This window comes from Rhinoraja longicauda, chromosome 1, assembly GCF_053455715.1.
Source record: "Rhinoraja longicauda isolate Sanriku21f chromosome 1, sRhiLon1.1, whole genome shotgun sequence".
NCBI classification, from domain to species: domain Eukaryota; kingdom Metazoa; phylum Chordata; class Chondrichthyes; order Rajiformes; family Arhynchobatidae; genus Rhinoraja; species Rhinoraja longicauda.
The window spans coordinates 29,440,228-29,459,555 of NC_135953.1; the positions used below are offsets into that span (position 1 = coordinate 29,440,228).

Genomic DNA, 19,328 nt, shown 5'->3' on the forward strand with positions numbered 1-19,328 from the left:
TGTGGTCTCGCCAATGACTTGTGCAGCGGCATCATCAAAGTCAAAGTCAAAGTCAACTTTATTGTCAATCCTCAGCCAGTTTACACAGACAGAAAATCGAAATACCGTTTCCCACAATCCCGAGGAACAAAGTGCATAAAATTAAGTTAAAATTAAAAAGGCACAGCAAACAACAATCAACATAAAATATAAAATATAGTCACTTCAATGACTTCAGATGAAGATGAATATATTACAATACAGTAGTGCAAAGCCTGTCCATAGCAGCGTTAAAAAAAAAAGTGTCTGGTGCTGGATGTGCGTGTGTGTGGGGTGTTAAAGTCCAGGTCCAATGGGGGCAGGGGAGAGAGGAGGAAGGGAGGGGAGAGAGTTCAGCATCCTGACAGCCTGGTGGAAAAAACTGTTCTTTAGTCGGGTGGTGCTCGACCTCAGGCTGCGAAACCTTCTCCCTGAAGGCAGGAGGGTGAAGAGGCTGTTGGAGGGGTGGGAGGGGTCACCCACAATGCTCAATGCTTTGCGGGTGAGGCGGGTGGTGTAAAGGATCAGGAGTGTTGGGAGTGAGGCGCCAGTGATCCTCTCAGCAGTGTTCACTATGCGCTGCAGGGTCTTGCGGCTGGAGGCTGTGCAGCTTCCGAACCACACAGTGATGCAGCTGCTGAGGATGCTCTCGACGGCGCCTCGGTAAAAAGTGTACATGATGGGTGTGGGCGCTCCCGCTCTCTTCAGTTTGCGGAGGAAGTAGAGGCGCTGCTGGGCTTTCTTGGCGATGGACGTGGTGTTGTTGCTCCAGGAGAGATCCTCGGTGATGTTCACTCCCAGGTATTTGGTGCTGCTCACCTGCTCCACAGCAGCACCATTGATGGTCAGTGGGTGGGGGTGTTGGGTGTGCGTTCTCCTGAAGTCGACAACAATCTCCTTTGTTTTCTCCACATTCAGGAAGAGATTGTTGTCTGTGCACCACGCGGCCAGCTGGTTCACCTCCTTCCTGTAGTGGGTCTCGTCGTTGTTGCTGATGAGACCCACCACGGTTGTGTCGTCCGCAAACTTGACGAAGTGGTTGGAGCTGTAGGTGGGTGTGCAGTCGTGGGTCAGCAAGGTGAAGAGCAGGGGGCTTAGCACACATCCTTGTGGGGCCCCCGTACTCAGCGTGATGGTGTCCGATGTGTTGCTGCCGACCCGTACAGACTGGGGTCTGGCAGTGAGGAAGTCCAGCAGCCAGTTGCAGAGAAGGGGGCTGAGGCCCAGATTTGTTAGTTTACAAACCAGCTGCTGGGGGATGATGGTGTTGAATGCTGAGCTAAAGTCTATGAACAGCATCCTAACATATGAGTTTTTAGTGTCCAAGTGGGTGAGGGCTGGGTGTAGAGCAGAGGAGGTGGCATCCTCAGTGGACCGCTTAGCTCGATATGCAAACTGAAACGGGTCCAGGGAGGGGGGGAGGTTGGATCTGATCTGCTTCATGACCAGCCTCTCGAAGCACTTCATGATGGTTGAAGTCAGCGCTACAGGGCGGTAGTCGTTGAAGCAGGATGGAGAAGACTTCTTGGGCACAGGTATGATGGTGGTTTCTTTGAAGCACGAGGGAGCAACAACCTGGCTCAGGGAGATGTTGAAGATGTCTGTGAGGACATCTGTGAGCTCAGCTGTGCAGTCTTTTAGCACATGACCAGGAATGTTGTCAGGTCCAGAAGCTTTCCGGGTGTTAATCCTTAATAGTGTGCTCCTCACACTGCCTGGAGACAGACAAATAGCCTGGTCGTTGGGGGGGGAGTTGTTTTCTGCGCAGGTGTGTTGCTCTGTGCTTCAAAGCGTGCGAAGAAGCCGTTGAGGTCGTTCAGGAGAGAGGTGTCACTGTCACAGGTCTGTGGTAAGAGTTTGTAGTCCGTGATAGTCCTAATACCCTTCCACAGGCTCCGTGTGTCTCTGCTGTCACTGAAGTGGGCTGTGATGCGCCGGGGGTAGTGTTGTTTGGCTTTCCTGATGCTACTGGAAAGGTTGGCCCTGGCTGCTCTGAGACCGGCTGGATTGCCCTCTCTGAAGGCAACGTTGCGGACCCTCAGCAGCCCATGGACCTCCCCTGTCAGCCATGGCTTCTGGTTAGCCCGGATGGTGATGGCTCTGGTGTGGGTCACATCATCAATGCATTTGGTGATGTAGCCTGTAACTGTCTCTGTGTATTCCTGAATGTTGGTTGTGTTGTTGTATGTTGCTGCCTGCTTGAACATGTCCCAGTCTGTAGTCTCAAAGCAGTTTTGGAGTGCAGCTGTGCTGTCCTCTGACCACACACGTACCTCTTTTGAAACCGGTTTGGTGACTTTCACCCGGGGTCTGTATGCCGGTTGCAGCAGAACGGTGAGGTGATCAGAGAGGCCGATGTGGGGGAGGGGGGAAGCCTTGTACGCTCCCCCTGATGTGGCAACACCATGTCCTGGTGCTCCGGTCAATAGAAATCAATAGTGTGATTGTCTGTCAAGTACTGTCATTTTACTTACAACTGGTCATGCCTGACCTTGTGTTCACTTGCCAAGCTTAAATGATGCAGAGTACTATGGGAGCTCCACCACTGCCCAGAACACTCACTACCTCATAAAAGTCAAAGATTGTCCTAATGCTGGGGAACATGAAAGACCAACCCTTGCACTACCATGGGTTTGTTTTCTAATTGTTTTGAACTAATAACTTTGTTTATGCTCAGTCTTTCTCTTTTCAATTGTAGAATATATGTGTGATTTATGTATAATATGTTTTTGTGTGTTGTCGGAGTCCATATGCATATCATGTTGCTGCAGGCAAGATTTTTGTTGCACTTGTACCTCACTGTACTTGCCCATGCGGCAATAAACTTGACTTACAGAGCTTTAAACATTCTGCCTCACACCACAGTGCATAACCAAAAGCATGATGCATGTCTGGAGATGGTGTCCTTCTATGTTATACAAAAGCCCTCTTTGTCTTCTGAGGTAAATGTAAAACATCCCCTCATACTCTCTGCAGATAAGCAAGGACGTTCTCCTCAATGACTTGTCCAATGTTTAGCACTCAATCAATATCATTAACCCAAATAATCCCATCACTTGTTTCACTGCTTTTTAGAATATTTTAAAAAAAATCAGAATGTGCAAACTCTTATGTATTAATGACTATACCTTAAAGTGTTTCTTTGGGTTTGAAGCAGGTGGAGACATTCTTCAACATCATGGTATCAAACGTTACATCATTTGGCAAAAATGTTGCTCTTAATTTAAATTATTTATTTCTAAGTGTTGGGTGTAGTGCTATTTACTTGAGCATAAAACATTTTTATGCGCATTCAAGTCGGTTTTCTATATTTGCGCTACTTTTGAGAGCATCGCCAGCCACAAATATCTCCCAAGAAATTCTAAGCGGTAATCCCACAAATGTTCTCTGTAGTCATGGTTTCAATGTGTGTCTTCTCTGCAAGTGTGAATGTAAAAGGTTTCTCTTGACACAGGCATAATATTCAACATTTAAAAAAAAAGGTAGACACAAAATGCTGGAGTAACTCAGCGGGTCAGGCAGCATCTCGGGAGACAACGAATGGATGACGTTTCGGGTCGAGACCCTTCAGACTGATGTCGGGGGGGGGGGGGCGGGACAAAGATAGAATGTAGTCGGAGACAGGAAGACTAGTGGGAGAACTGGGAAGGGGGAGGGGATAGAGCAGGGACTATCTGAAGTTGGAGAAGTCAGTGTTCATACCGCTGGGGTGTAAACTACCCAAGCGAAAAATTAGGTGCTGCTCCTCCAATTTGCACTGGGCCTCACTCTGACAATGGAGGAGGCCCAGGACAGAAAGATTGGGAATGGGAGGTGTAGTTGAAGTGCTGAGCCACCGGGAGATCAGGTAGGTTAAGACAGACTGAGCGGAGGTGTTCAGCGAAACGATCGCCAAGCCTGTGCTTGGTCTCACCGATGAAGAGAAGTTGACACCTGGAACAGCGGCTACGGTAGATGAAGTTGGAGGAGGTGCAGGTGAACCTCTGCCTCACCTGGAAAGACTGTTTGGGTCCTTGGATGGAGTCGAGGGGGGGAGGTAAAGGGACAGATGTTACATCTCCTGCAGTTGCAGGGGAAGGAACCTGGGGAGGGGGTGGTTTAGGTGGGAAGGGACGAGTGGATCAGGGAGTTTCGGAGGGAACGGTCTCTGCGGAAAGCAGAAACGGGTGGAGATGGGAAGATGTGGCCAGTGGTGGGATCCCGTTGAAGGTGGTGGAAATGTTGGAGGATAATATGTTGTATGCGACGGCTCATGGGGTGGAAGGTGAGGACAAGGGGGACTCTATCCTTGTTACGAATAGGGGGAGGGGGAGCAAGAGTGGAGCTGCGGGATATTGAGGAGACCCTAGTGAGAGCTTCATCTGTAATGGAAGAGGGGAACCCCCATTTCCTAAAGAATGAGGACATCTCTGATGCCCTGGTATGGAACACCTCACCCTGGGCGCAGATGTGGCATAGACGGAGGAATTGGGAGTCGGGGATAGAGTCTTTACAGGAAACAGGGTGGGCAGAAGCATAGTCAAGATAGCTATGGGAGTCAGTAGGTTTGTAGTAGATGTCGGTCAAAAGTCTGTCTCCTGTGATGGAGATGGTGAGATCCAGAAAAGGTAGGGAGATGTCGGAGATGGCGCAAGTAAATTTGAGAGCAGGATGAAAATTAGTGGTGAAGTTGATGAAGTCAGTGAGTTCTGCATGGGCACAGGAGGTAGCACCAATGCAGTCGTCAATGTGGCAGAGGTAGAGTTTGGGGACAGGACCTGTGTGCGCCTGGAACAGTGATTGTTCAATGTACCCTACAAAGAGGCAGGCATAGCTGGGGCCCATGCGAGTGCCCCTTGGATTTGGAGGAAGTGGGAGTAGTCGAAGGAGAAGTTGTTGAGGGTCAGGACTAGCTCTGCTAGGCGGAGGAGAGTATTGGTAGATGGAAATTGGCTGGTTCTGCGGTCGAGCAAGAAACGGAGGGCTTTAAGACCCTCCTGGTGAGGGATGGAGGTGTAGAGTGACTGGACATCCATAGTAAAGATGAGGGAGTGGGGGCCTGTAAAACGGAAGTTATTGAGGAGACGGAGAGCATGCGAGGTGTCTTGGACATAGGTAGGGAGGGATTGGACCAGGGGGGATAGGATGGAGTCGAGGTAGGTGGAAATTGATTTGGTTGGACATGAACAGGCAGAAACAATGGGTCTGCCAGGACAGTTCTGTTTGTGGATTTTGGGGAGAAGGTAAAATCGGACTGTGTGGAGCTGGGGAACGATAAGGTTGGAGGCTTTAGAGGGTAAAGAGCCGGAAGTGACGAAATCAGTAATGGTGTTTGAGATTAAAGCCTAGTACTCGTCTGTGGGGTCATGGTCCAAGGATAAGTAGGAGGAGGTGTCTGAGAGTTGTCGCCTGACCTCAGTCCGGTCGAGGTCAGCGCGCCAGACTACCACGGTTCAACATTTTGTTCATTTCAGAAACTTATGCGTAAACACACCTTCATTTTTTACAGATGAATAAAATTAATCTGGACAACCAGGGGCAGTACCGTTGCCATGTGTTCAATGACAAGGCCGAACTGTGGAGTTCAGAAGTAGAAATTGTTATAGGTAAGGAATTGTATATTTATTCAAAAGTCTGACAGTTGAACAACATACAGATTATATACAATCAATAATGCAATAATGTGCTGCACGTAGCCTTGGTATATCAGGGCTTGGTACTCTAGATTTCAAGAGAGAGTTAGATTTAGCTCCTAGGGCTAAAGGAATCAAGGGATCTGGGAAAAAAGCAGGAACGGGGGTACTGATTTTGAATGATCAGCCATGATCATATTGAATAGCGGTGCTGGCTCAAAGGGTCAAATGACCTACTCCTGCACCTATTTTCTATGTTTCTATAAACCTGAAATGGGAACAAAGTTTTTTTTCCCCCCATAATATTAGCGAAGCCACTTAAAAAAGAAATGAGACCGCTTGATTAAGGTGACGGTATGTGGTAGGTTGGGGGAAGCACATTAGAAGTTTCCTCTTTTTATCTGAAGAGTTCAGAACCACTGTCTCCAGCCCTTGTTCATATTGCACTGTTTTGTCATTCTGTGGGGGAAAGAACTCTCAAAGTGTTTAAATGTGGCGTAAACACTTCTTTTTTTAGAGCTGCTGTATGATGTTGCAAACTTTAGCGAGATCAGTAGTCTTGACATTGTGATCAGATCATGTGAGATACTGGAATGCAGTCACTGGAGGGACAAAAAAAAAAGAAGTAATATTGTAATCTTGCTCTTCCTCATTCTAAATCTCTGAGGTCAATGGTGAAATAAGTTTCATATAGAGCAAAGCCTACACAGGATCATAAGGTCATAAGTGATGGGAGCAGAATTAGGCCATTCGGCCCATCAAGTCTATTCTGCTATTCAATCATGGCTGATCTATTTCTTCCTCCAAACCCCATTCTCCTGCCTTCTCTCAAAAACCCCTGACCAAGAGTCTATCTCTGCCATAAAAATATCCATTGACTTGACCTCCACAGCTTTCTGTGGCAAAGGATCACTTGCAGCGTCATGATGGGTAGCTATATGGAAATGGAATTTTGGTCTTTATTTGCTTCCTTACTCTTGGGCAAGGTGTCCTGAGTAGCAGGAGGGAAAGGGGATTCGGTGTGAGGAGGGTGAGGGTGATGGGCAGAAGGAGCAGATGAGAGGAAGTGGAAATAAACAGGGTGATGTGGGTTTTATAAGAAGGGTATAAGAAGTGCCCAGGTGAAATATGAGGTGCTGTTCCTTGGCATTTGCCAGTGCAGGAGGCTGAGGACCGAAAAAAATTGCTGTGGGAATGGGAAGGGAAATTAAAATGGCTAGCAAACAGGACATCCAGTTGACCATAGTGGACAGAGTGCAGGTGCTCGGCAAAGTGGTCATCTAGCCTGGTTTTGTTCTGTCTGGTATCGTGCCGGCCACATCACAAGTATTGGATTCAATAGATAAGGGTAGAGGAGGTGCATGTGAATCTCTCTTTCATGTGGAAGGACTGTTTGGATCCCTCATTGGAGATGAGGGAGGATTGGTATCATGTACCCCCAGGTCAAACAGCTTTATTAAATGGAAACTTTGAGTGCTTGAAATTAGGAGTTGCATTCCGTTAACCTGATTAGTATAGGAGTCACAAGAGAGGGAGATGGAAATAAAGTACTACATTTAATTACCCATTATTTTTTTGGAAATGTGATTGTTATATGCAACTACTAATTTTTGATTTGTTATTTTGTTTCTTATTCATATTTACTTTTAATTATAAGGGACCAGGCCCAGTGCATCAGTCGCGGTGGAATGTGACGAAGGTAAGATGTGTACATAATGCAGTCAGATCAAATGCATGTTGCCTACTTTGACTTGTTCACTCTCCACTGATTACTCTGTGGGAAATGGGGTTCTGTTCGTCTTTTCAAAAAGGAGGAAAAAAAAGTCAGAACAGGACTCATCATAGAAACATAGAAACATGGAAAATAGGTGCAGGAGTAGGCCATTCGACCCTTCGAGCCTGCACCGCCATTCAATATGATGATGGCTGATCATCCAGCTCAGTAGCCTGTACCTGCCTTCTCTCCATACCGCCTGATCCCTTTAGCCATAAGGGTCACATCTAACTCCCTCTTAAATATAGCCAATGAACTGGCCTCAACTACCTTCTGTGGCAGAGAATTCCACAGACTCACCACTCTGTGTGAAGAAATGTTTTCTCATCTCGGTCCTAAAAGACTTCCCCCTTATCCTTAAGCTGTGACCCCTGGTTCTGGACTCCCCCAACATCGGGAACAATCTTCCCGCATCTAGCCTCTCCAACCCCTAAAGAATTTTATATGTTTCAATAAGATCTCCCCTCAGTCTTCTAAATTCCAGCGAGTATAAGCCTAGTCTATCCAGTCTTTCTTCATATGAAAGTCCTGCCATCCCAGGGATCAATCTGGTGAACCTTCTCTGTACTCCCTCTAAGGCTAGAATGTCTTTCCTCAGATTAGGAGACCAAAACTGTACACAATGTTGTACTTGCATAGAGTGCAGAGAAAGAAGGAAGCAAAGAGGCTTTGTGGAGATATGAAGCAGCTGAGTGTGTGAGTGAGCGTGAACATGGCAAATTGAATACAGTGTAGGAAAATGTTTTTTCCTAAATGTTGAGAGATTGGAGTCTGAAGACGGATCTCAACCCAGAGTGTTACCTATCCATGTTCTCCAGAGATGCTGTCTGACCTGCTGAGGTACTTCAGCACATTGTGTCCATTTGTGTATTAACTAGCATCTGCACTTCTTTGTTTCCACAAATTGGGTGGAGTTGTTCAAAGTCACTGAAAGCCTGTACCACAAGAGGTTTGATTGCAGGAAAAAGGAAATCTTATTGCAATTGTGATGGGCTTTGGTGAGATCATCCGTGGAGTATTTTGTATCATTTTGTTATCATAGAAACATAGAAACATAGAAAATAGGTGCAGGAGTAGGCCATTCGGCCCTTCGAGCCTGCACTGCCATTCAATATGATCATGGCTGATCATCCAGCTCAGTAACCTGTACCTGCCTTCTCTCCATACCCCCCGATCCCTTTAGCCACAAGGGCCACATCTAACTCCCTCTTAAATATAGCCAATGAACTGGCCTCAACTACCTTCTGCGGCAGAGAATTCCACAGACTCACCACTCTCTGTGTGAAGAAATGTTTTCTCATCTCGGTCCTAAAAGACTTCCCCCTTATCCTTAAGCTGTGAACCCTGGTTCTGGACTTCCCCAACATCGGGAACAATCTTCCCGCATCATATCATCATATCATATCATATATATACAGCCGGAAACAGGCCTTTTCGGCCCACCAAGTCCGCGCCGCCCAGCGATCCCCGCACATTAACACTATCCTACACCCACTAGGGACAATTTTTACATTTACCCAGCCAATTAACCTACATACCTGTACGTCTTTGGAGTGTGGGAGGAAACCGAAGATCTCGGAGAAAACCCACGCAGGTCACGGGGAGAACGTACAAACTCCTTACAGTGCAGCACCCGTAGTCAGGATCGAACCTGAGTCTCCGGCGCTGCATTCGCTGTAAAGCAGCAACTCTACCGCTGCGCTACCGTGCATCTAGCCACTCCAACCCCTTAAGAATTTTATATGTTTCTATAAGATCCCCCCTCAGTCTTCTAAATTCCAGCAAGTATAAGCCGAGTCTATCCAGTCTTTCTTCATATGAAAGTCCTGCCATCCCAGGGATCAATCTGGTGAATCTTCTCTGTACTCCCTCTAAGGCGAGAATGTCTTTCCTCAAATTAGGAGACCAAAACTGCACACAATATTCCAGGTGCGGTCTCACCAAGGCCCTATACAACTGCAGCAGAACCTCCCTGCTCCTATACTCAAATCCTCTTGCTATGAATGCTAACATACCATTCACTTTCTTCACTGCCTGCTGCACCTGCACGCTTGCTTTCAATGACTGGTGCACCATGACACCCAGGTCACGTTGCATCTCCCCTTTTCCTAATTGGCCACCATTCAGGTAATACTCTAATATCCTTGCTTAAGAAAGGATACACTTGTACAGTGGGAAAATAGGAACTTTTTTTTGTACTACAATCGACATTTTTGTTTGCTGAATCTTTCAGATGAGTCAAACATTCCTGAAGAAGCAAGTAAGTGTTTTTGGTCGCTGTGTGTACTAGTCTATTAAAATAAGCTTTGAGATTCCATAATGTAAATATGATGTATCTCGGCTCCAAATCTTAGAACAAAAAAACATAGAAAATAGGTGCAGGAGTAGGCCATTCGGCCCTTCGAGCCAGCACCGCCATTCAATATGATCATGGCAGATCATCCAAAATCAGTACCCCGTTCCTACTTTTTCCTCATATCCCTTGATTCCGTTAGCCCTAAGAGCTAAATCTAACTCTTAAAGATCCAGTGGATTGGCCTCCACTGCCTTCTGTGGCAGAGAATTCCACAGATTCACAACTCTCTGGGTGAAAGTTTTTCCTCATCTCGGTCCTAAATGGCCTACCCCTTATTCTTAAACTGTGACCTCTGGTTTTGGACTCCCCCAACATCGGGAACATTGTTCCTGCATCTAGCCTGTCCAATCCCTTAAGAATTTTATATGTTTCTATACAATCTCTCATCCTTCTAGATTCCAGTGAATACAAGCCCAGTCGACCCATTCTTTCAACATATGTCAGTCCTGCTACCCCGTTCACACTATCTTATGTTGGCACAAAGTGCTGGAGTAACTAAACGGGTCAAGCAGCATCTCTGGAGAACATGGATAGGTGACGTTTCTGATCGGAACCCTCCTACAGACCCTTCTTCAGTGTTGGCATTGTTGATTGCTCCTTTGGTGATATTGCTGTTCTTGTTGAAAAATATTGCAGCGCATCGTAACTCTATCATCGTTTTAAACTTGATGGCTGAATCGTGTTTGCTGAATTCGTGCCAATGCAATTTTTTTCCAGAGTTGTTGCAGGGGATTCATGTAATAAGTCTGTAGTGTACTTGTTGCCAGAATTTGATGCACTATTGGAATTTCAAACATTCGTTAAGTAATCATGTTGGTACTTAGCCCACTTGGCTTGTTACAGGAAGTCCCCAGGTTATGACAAGGTTCCATTCCAGAGAATGGACACAGCTCAAATAGTTCATAAGACAGAAATAAACAAAATCACAAAATCAGTGTGTGGGAGAGGGTTACAGAAACAGCTGTTTCACAAGAGTGGCCACCAGCCGGCCTCATGGACTCAGTGTGTGAGCAAGTAAGTTTTCTCAATGCCCTGAACTCTGCTCAGTTTGACCCAGTTCTCGAGTGCCCAAGGGGATGCCCCTACCCCACCCCTCTTGTATAAAACTTTGGGACTTGTCAACAGCATTAAGCTGTACATGGTGCGCTTTAAATGAAAAGAAAGCAAAGTTTTTAAAACAAAAAAGGAAAAAAAGAACAATAAACCTTGAGTAGAGAGGTTGGGAGGTCATGTTACAGTTGTATAAGACCTTGGTGACGCCACGTTTAGAGTATTGTGTTCAGTTTTGGTCACAATGTTCGAGGAAAGATGTTGTCAAACTGGAAAGGGTGCAAAGAAGATTTACAAGGATGTTACCAGGACTCGAGGGTTTTGAGCTGCAGGGAGAGGTTGAGCAGGCTAGGACTTTATTCCTTGGAGCACAGGAGAATGAGGGGTGATCTTATAGAGGTGTACAAAATCATGAGAGGAGTAGATCGGGTAAACGCATAGAGCAGGGGAATCGAGAACCAGAGGACATAGGTTTATGGTGAAGAAGGAAAGATTTAATAGGAACTTGAGGGGTAACATTTTTACTCAAAGGGTGGTGCGTATATGGAGCATGCTGCCGGAGGAGAGAGTTGGCATTATCATAACAGTTAAGAGACATTTGGACAAGTACATGGATAGGATAGGTTTAGAGGGTTATGAACATGCGCGGATAGGTGGGACGAGTGTCGATGGGGCATTTTGTTTGGCATGGACAGGTTGGGCTGAATGGCCAGTTTTCACGCTATATGACTCTATGAGTGTTGCAGATCGGGGAGAGGTGGGGGTAGTCTGGGAAGAGAAGGCAAGAGTTAATGTCCAGTTCCCACCCAGCAGAATATGGCAAGGTCATGATGAATTCCATTATCACAATTTGAGATTATGGCAAATATTAAATGAGTGCCTTGATGTTTCAACCCAATTCATTAACTCTTGCGTGCCCATGATGGAATGTTGTAACAATAGGAACAAGGAAGCATTGTAACTAAATATTCAATTATATTAATTTTTCACTATTTTTAGGTAACCCTAGTGAGATTGGAATGCTAGAATTTAACCAAAGACATTATGGTAAGTCTTACCCTATTTTCTTTATATGTAGATATGATGCAAATATAAGAAACCAAGCTTTTCTTTTTCTCATTGTTTCCATTTAATGAAGATCAGCCAAATATTATTGAAACACACACTTAGGGTGTTGAATCTGTGGAATTTATTGCCACAGAAGTCAATGGATATTTTAAAGCAGAGATAGATTATTGATTAGTACAGTTGTCAGTGGTTATGGGGAGAAGGCAGGAGAATGGGGTTAAGAGGGAAAGATAGGTCAGCCATGATTGAATGGTGGAGTAGACTTGATGGGCATAATTCTGCTCCTCTCACTTGTGAGATGCAAATGTGAGTGCTCACAATCACGATGCTCGAGACAATCTAGAGAAACAAGTATTTTATTTGCAAGTCTGCAGAGTTGGGTGCCTTCCCTCTCAAGACACACTGAGGTCGGGAGCTACTGAACAGTGACCCCTGTTCCTCAGCTGTTATGTTATACGTCTGATTGCAGTTTAGCACCTCCCCCATTTCCTGTCCATCTGGGTTATATCTTGTATAGCACTCAAATCCCTCCTCCCCGAGGGGAATGGTGAATGGGGGAGGTCGAGGGTCTTCCCTTCAGCCCTTTGTGTTGTTGTTGCTAGCCGGGAATAGGTAATGGTAGCTCTGGCAGGTCTCATTCTTTAGTAGTATGGGATTCGTGAATAGTTGTAGTATACATGACATAGCCCCAGGTGTCCTATTCCAATTCAGGGGAAATGGTACTGGGACCAGCTGAGGCTTAGCTCCGGCGCAGGCGTAGCAATTGGTTTGTTGCATACTTCTGGCCATGTACATCATCCAGGTAAGCCAGGTGTTGGTTCCCTTTCCCCCTGTTGGTATTCCCTCCCCATACAATTGCATTAATTCTATTTCTCCTGTTACTATCATTATATTTAAATCCTTAGGCTCATATTCCGTGGTGACATTGCTGACTACCGGTGGTGCTGGGGTTGCCCAGGGATCCCTACTCTGACTGTCTTCTATCTGGAACATTCCCCCCTTATCCTCATATTTTACCATATATCCGTCCCGTTCTACCTTTATTTCAAACCTCAGGCATGCGTCCTTCCCTGTTTTATCTGCACATATCCAATACCTACCACTTTCCTTCATTTGAACCCTCTGTATGCTTACATATACACGTCCTGGCAATCCCTCATTTGGGTTTTGATATACTCTCCACCTATCAGTTTGATAGGTGGGCTTATGCCACCCCTCTCTGGATGAAGTGAATACCTCGTGCCAATTTTTACAGGGATGGGTGCATACATACATCCTATGACCACACCACCATTTTCCTTCACATACATCAAATGGGATGGTGGTGGCCCTTCTATTCTGTGGTATAGTGATTTTTATACATGCTACATTACTCACAAGCTGGATAACCACCCAGCACCTGATCCACCAGCACGAAGTCTTCATTTTCCATGCGGGGTCTTGGTGAATACCAAAGTCAATGGCTCCTTTCCTCCACGTACCGTCCACGGGCTGATATTGTCTGGTGGGGCCTCCACGGGACCCTTAAATCGACTTGCGTGTGTCCACCCTTTTTCTTTTGTTCGTACTGCTGTCTCGGTGGTTAATAACACAAGGTAGGGTCCAGTCCACCTAGGTGGCAACTTTTCTTCCTTCCACGTTTTTATTAGTACCCAGTCTCCAGCCTTGACTGAGTGAATCGGAAAATCCAGTGGCGGGCTCTGGGCCAGTAATCCTTTAGTTTTTAGTTCTGCAAGAGATTGGGATACTGCCAGTAAATAGTTCCTTAGGAACACGTCGTTCCCTGGTATTGTTGGGATCCCTTCTATCTTTCCTAAGTATGGGAGCCCGAATAACATTTCATATGGGGATACCCCTATGTCTTTCAGAGGTGCCGTTTGGATTCTTAACAAGGCTATCGGAAGGCACTTAGTCCAGGGGAGTCTCGTTTCCTCTACTAACTTGGTGATTTGGGTCTTCAAGGTGCCATTCATTCTTTCCACCTTTCTGGAACTCTGGGGATGCCATGGTGTATGCAATTTCCATTCAATTCCTAATGCTTCACATATCATTTTATGTGTTTTGGAGGCAAAATGGGTCCCTCTATCCGAGTCTATTGTTTCCACAATCCCATATCTGGGTATAATTTGCTCCAATAATACCTTGGCTACCGACTGTGAGGTGGCAGTTGCTGTAGGGAGTGCCTCTACCCATCTAGTGAAATGGTCCACTACCACTAACAGGTATTTCCATCTTTGTAGTCGGGGCAACTCGGTGAAGTCTATCTGTATTCTTTGGAAGGGCCTTATTGCCAATGGTTGTCCTCCTCCTGGGACTGCTCTCATGATTTTCTTGTTGATTCGCTGACATATTACACAACCCCCTATGACTTGTTTGGCCATGGTATACATCCCACGGCAAGCGTAGGTCCTGAGGAGGGTATCACAGAGGGCTTGGGTTCCCCAATGGCTTTGCCCGTGCAGCCTCCCTAATAACTCCCTTATAATTTCTTTGTTCAATAGCTGCTTTCCATCCGGTGTCCACCATTTCCCATTTGGGGTACGCCGGGCTCCCATTTCTCTCATGTGTTCCTGTTCTTTTTCACCAAAGATAGGTATCTTTTCCTCGGGTTCCCTTAAAGGTATCAGTGACATCATTTCTACTGTCTGATCTGTGGCCGCTCTCTTTGCCACCTCATCCGCTGCCCTATTTCCTCGGGCTTCCAGGGTGTTACCCTTCTGATGCCCTGCCACATGTGCTATGGCTACCCGTTCTGGTTTCTGCAAGGCCTCCAATGTCTGTCCTATCAATTGCTCATGCGCTAATTCTTTCCCCCCCCCCGAGCTGTTATCATTCCTCGCTCTTTCCAGATCTTCCCAAAGGTGTGTACTACCCCAAAGGCGTATTTTGAGTCGGTATACACTGTTCCTTCCTTTCCCTCCAATAGTTCCTAAGCTCTCATTAATGCGTATAATTCACAAGATTGGGCTGACCAACTACCAGGCAGCCTGCCACTTTCAATTTCCTCCATAGTTTCCCCATTCACTATACCGTATCCACTATGTCTTTTTCCATCTATACATCTGGAGGACCCGTCTATAAACCATCGGCCTCCCTCGGCCAGAGACTGTTCCTCCAGGTCTTTTTGACGGGTAGGATCGGAGTATTGTATGGGGACATACATGGTTCCAATACCCCGTCCTTCAATAAATTCTCAATTATTGGTTGTAAGCCTTTTCGTCCCTCGGTCAAAATGGGGTACTGTCTTACTCGTACTATGTCTGCACCGTCCTTTAATGCTATCTGTAGAGGGGATATTTGCAAACCTCCTCGGTTTCCTTCTTTGGCCCATGCTTGGTCATTAATTCTTTGCTCGTCCTCCTTCCTTAGAGTATACAACTGGACCACTACCCTTCCCTCTACCGGTGCTGTGCCTATTCCCAATTGTATTTGTAAATCTCTGCCCATTAAATTTACGCCAGCCTTGGGGTACTAAGATCAGGTCCTCTACCGCCTCCCGGTTTCCATACCTTACATTCACTCCTCCTATCTCGGGAGCTACCATCATAGTTCCCCCTACCCCGGTAACTTTTACTCTCCCTTGTCCTGCCTCCATACCTGTTGGTACTTTGGTCACACTTGATTGCTCCGCTCCTGAATCTATCATGAACACCGTATCTTCTCCTTGGGGTCCTATTTTTAAATTTACCAGGGGCTCCCTTCTATAGTCTCTCGACCCCAAGGACAGAAACCCCTGACCCCCCTATTCATTTTCCATCATACTGTACGTGCGGGACTCCGCTACAAGCTCAGGGCACTGCCTTTTGAAGTGTCCTTCCTTATTACAAAAATAACATCTTGAAGGCCCTGTCCTCCAACCTTGTCCCGTACCCGTATTTCCCCGGCCCCTGCCGTATCCTTCTCCATATCCTGTTGTGGTTCTATCTGTATACTTTCCCACCTCATTCTTCTCTGGCCGTACCCCTGGCTTTCCTTTCTTTTTCTTTCCATATCTTTTTCCATCTCCCTTATCTCTATCTCTAAGCACTTTATGGATGCCTCTATTTCCCTTCTACACTCCCTTGTTCTTTCCCCATCACTTTCTAATTCTGCTTCATTCTCACAGTTTTGCCCTCTCTCTGATGCCTGCTGATTACTTGCCTGTGTTTCTGTGTTGCTGTCTCCCTCATACTCCTCATTTGCTGCCTGACGGGTCCCATAAATCTTTCTGTCCCTGAGATCCCTGAGGTCCTGCAGCCTTTTGATGTCTGCTTCTAGTTCCCGTGCTTCTTGCTTCATCCTTTCCTTTTCTCGCTGCCCCCTTCTCTGTCTATATTCCTTTATGTCTTGCTCATCGTTCCAAGTTGTGACTTCTCCCTCTATCTCCACTATTCCCTTTTACCAAAGGGCACTGCTTTGTTCCGTCCTGGCCGGAATAGGGAGGGGGTACAGAGTTGATTTTTTTCTCCTGAAGCTCCTGACTTTCATGCTGTTTTGGGGGTCTTTCACCCTTGTTTGGGGTGGTATTCTTTTCCTGGTATGCTTTCCTCAGCCTTTCTCCTTCTATTCTAAACAATTTAAGTACGTCTAGTTCTTTTTCCCCTTTTCTATTTTTTAAACTCGGGTTTCTGATTTATCCTTAGACTTATAGTTCTTAATTAACACTCCCATTTCATCACACATATTTATATCAAAATATAAATATATCAACATTTATATCAAAATTTATATCGTATTTATATCATTCCGTGGGCCATTTCGTAACCAATTGTTTCGTCCTTTTTTTTTTCCATTTCTCAGTGTTTTTTTAAAATATCCTCTTTGGATACGGGGAACTTCCTACTTAGTAGTTCAACTGCAGTTATTTTATTCATTTAATATCCTCTTTGGATACGGGGAACTTCCTACTTAGTAGTTCAACTGCAGTTATTTTATTCATTGTATTCGTCTTATGTTAGTGCACTTGGTCAGTCAGTTTAAATGCAGTCCTTGTTCTCACTCCGTTCCGTCTCTATAGTCACTGTGCTACCTATTACGCTATTTCTATCTTCTATAGTTCTACTATATTCCTTTAATATTTATTCCGAGGCATCTGCAAGCCTGTGATTCCTGCGATTCTTTCAGGATTTATTCTTCGCTTTCCCCTTACAAGCATAACAACTTTCCTCCAGATTAGGGGAAGCTTTTGAATTAACAAACACATTTAGTGCCTGCCGTACTCGATCCTCATCGGAGCCCAGTCGTGGCCACCAGACTGAACTCCCTTTTATTGGTTCCTTTGGCCAATCAAAATAACAGAACTTAATAATTTTTGTCTTTTCCAATCCCTGGGTTTTCCCTGCCCCCAATGGCTCAGCATTCGCCCCAACGGACTATCAGGCGGAATGCGGGGGTTGGGCTTACCGCCCTTCCCCTCCCTTTTGGGCTTTCCGTTTTCACTGCCCATCCTCCCGATCGGAATTCCCCTCCGATCTTTTATCCTCCCGATCGGAATTCCCCTCCGATCTTAGCTGTAATTGCCCGAGTAGTACTTAATAGTCAGTTTTCTTACCCGGGTCCTGTGCACAAGAATCACTCGATTTAGCTCCTCGCGATTCCCTGCTCCTCCCACTTGTTTCTCGAGTCTCTGGTCCAGGTATCACTCGCTCAAACCGCTGACGGCAAGCAAGGAGTCTGAGACCGCTGAACTCAGCGGGGTGCACCGTCCCTTCTTCCGTATACTCCCGTCAGCCGGCCGGAGTGGCGATCCCGGACGAGCCCCCAAGCTTGTGAGATGCAAATGTGAGTGCTCACAATCACGATGCTCGAGACAATCTAGAGAAACAAGTATTTTATTTGCAAGTCTGCAGAGTTGGGTGCCTTCCCTCTCAAGACACACCGAGGTCTGGAAAATCCCTTCTTTTTATTCACTTCACTTTACAATTGTCACACCTTAAATTCCTCCCCTCTGGACTCCTTCCAATCGGAGCACTGAGGTGCACAATCTAACGACACCGCCCCTGTTGCCTCCCACATCATACATCGCATGTGCATTTAAATGAGGCATCTTGTAATGCGGGGCGTTTTTGCAATATTCATTATCTTATTAGGCAGGCGCAGTACAGAGTAGTTCATGCCCTCTCTCCTAGTTCTTTGGTTATCTTGCCCTCTCTCCTAGTTCTCTGGTTATCTTGTGCTCTCTCTGCTAGTTCTTTGGATATCTTGCCCTTATCCTTGGAATGTCACCATTTGTTCTTGGGGTTCTTATCTAGCCGAGCACAGTCGGGTCAGCTATTTCTCATGGTCCTTAGTTTAAATCAATTATCCCTTTTTACCTCTCTCTCACATCACTTATGAACTTAGTGAACTAACATCATCAGAAATTAAAATGAGTAGATTGAAGTGGCAGCCTAACAAGGAAAATCTTCGAAGTTATGCAAATTATTTATGTACTGTGTAATGAAATTTATCCAAGGCAATGGAAGAACAATTTCAACAAATGACAGGCTTAGTACTATAATATTCGGGCGGCACAGTGGAGCAGTAGTAGAGTTGCTGCCTCACAGCACCAGAGACCTGGGTTCGATCCTGACTATGGGTACTGTCTGTGTGGAATTTGCATGGGTGGGCATGTGGGTTTCCTCTGGGTGCTCCAGTTTCCTCCCACATCCCAAAGACGCACAGGTTTGTAGGTTGCAGTGTACGAATTCCCCTCCCCCTTCCCAGATCTCCCTCTATCTTCCTGTCTCCACCTATTCCTTCTCTCCCGAGATGCTGCCTGACCTGCTGAGTTACTCCAGCATTTTGTGAATAAATACCAGGTTTGTAGGTTAATTGGCTTCTGTAAGTTCTACTGAGTGTGTAGGATAGAACTAGTGTATGAGTGATGGCTGGTCGGTGTGGACCAGGTGGGCTTAAGGTCCTGTTTCCACGCTGTTTCTGTAAACAAAACTAAATTTGCCAAGGTTGCTTTATGTACTATTAAAATGATATTTTAAATCCATTATGTTTGTAGCTACAGACAAGGTGGCTCTCCTGATTGGAAATATGTCCTACTACAATCATCCCCAGCTAAAGGCGCCAATGGTGGATGTATATGAATTGACCAATTTGCTGCGGCAGCTCGATTTTAAAGTAGTGTCTCTGTTGGACCTTACGGAATCTGAGATGCGCAATGCAGTGTACGAATTCTTACTCTTGCTGGACAAGGGAGTGTATGGTATGTTTATTTTTTTCTTCATTTTTAGATATTTAGGCATTTAAAAAAAAAACAATTCTGGAAGAAAGTGATCGGTATGGTATGGTCTTTTCACCTGGCTCTTAAGGTATCAGATTTCTTTACATTTTAAAATGATTTTTGGTTATGGTGTGATTAAGGAAAAGAAGGGTTGGATCAAATTAACATTCCTGGGTATAAAGTTGCTCAGTCAATGAATGCAGTGTTCTGTGTGGATTTGAGTTAAACAAACCACAATTATCATAATTGCAATTT

At 45.7% G+C, this 19,328-nt stretch overlaps 1 protein-coding gene across 2 annotated transcripts in view; it reads left to right on the top strand.

Annotated features, from left to right (window-relative positions):
- Positions 1-19,328, top strand: part of malt1 (MALT paracaspase 1) — a 165,502-nt gene that overhangs the window by 109,566 nt on the left and 36,608 nt on the right. For both annotated transcript variants that reach the window (XM_078425571.1, XM_078425665.1), the window contains 4 exons: positions 5,507-5,603; positions 7,288-7,329; positions 11,810-11,857; positions 18,852-19,055. In XM_078425571.1, the coding sequence (XP_078281697.1) occupies positions 5,507-5,603; positions 7,288-7,329; positions 11,810-11,857; positions 18,852-19,055 (391 nt within the window). The remainder of the gene's footprint in view (positions 1-5,506; positions 5,604-7,287; positions 7,330-11,809; positions 11,858-18,851; positions 19,056-19,328) is intronic.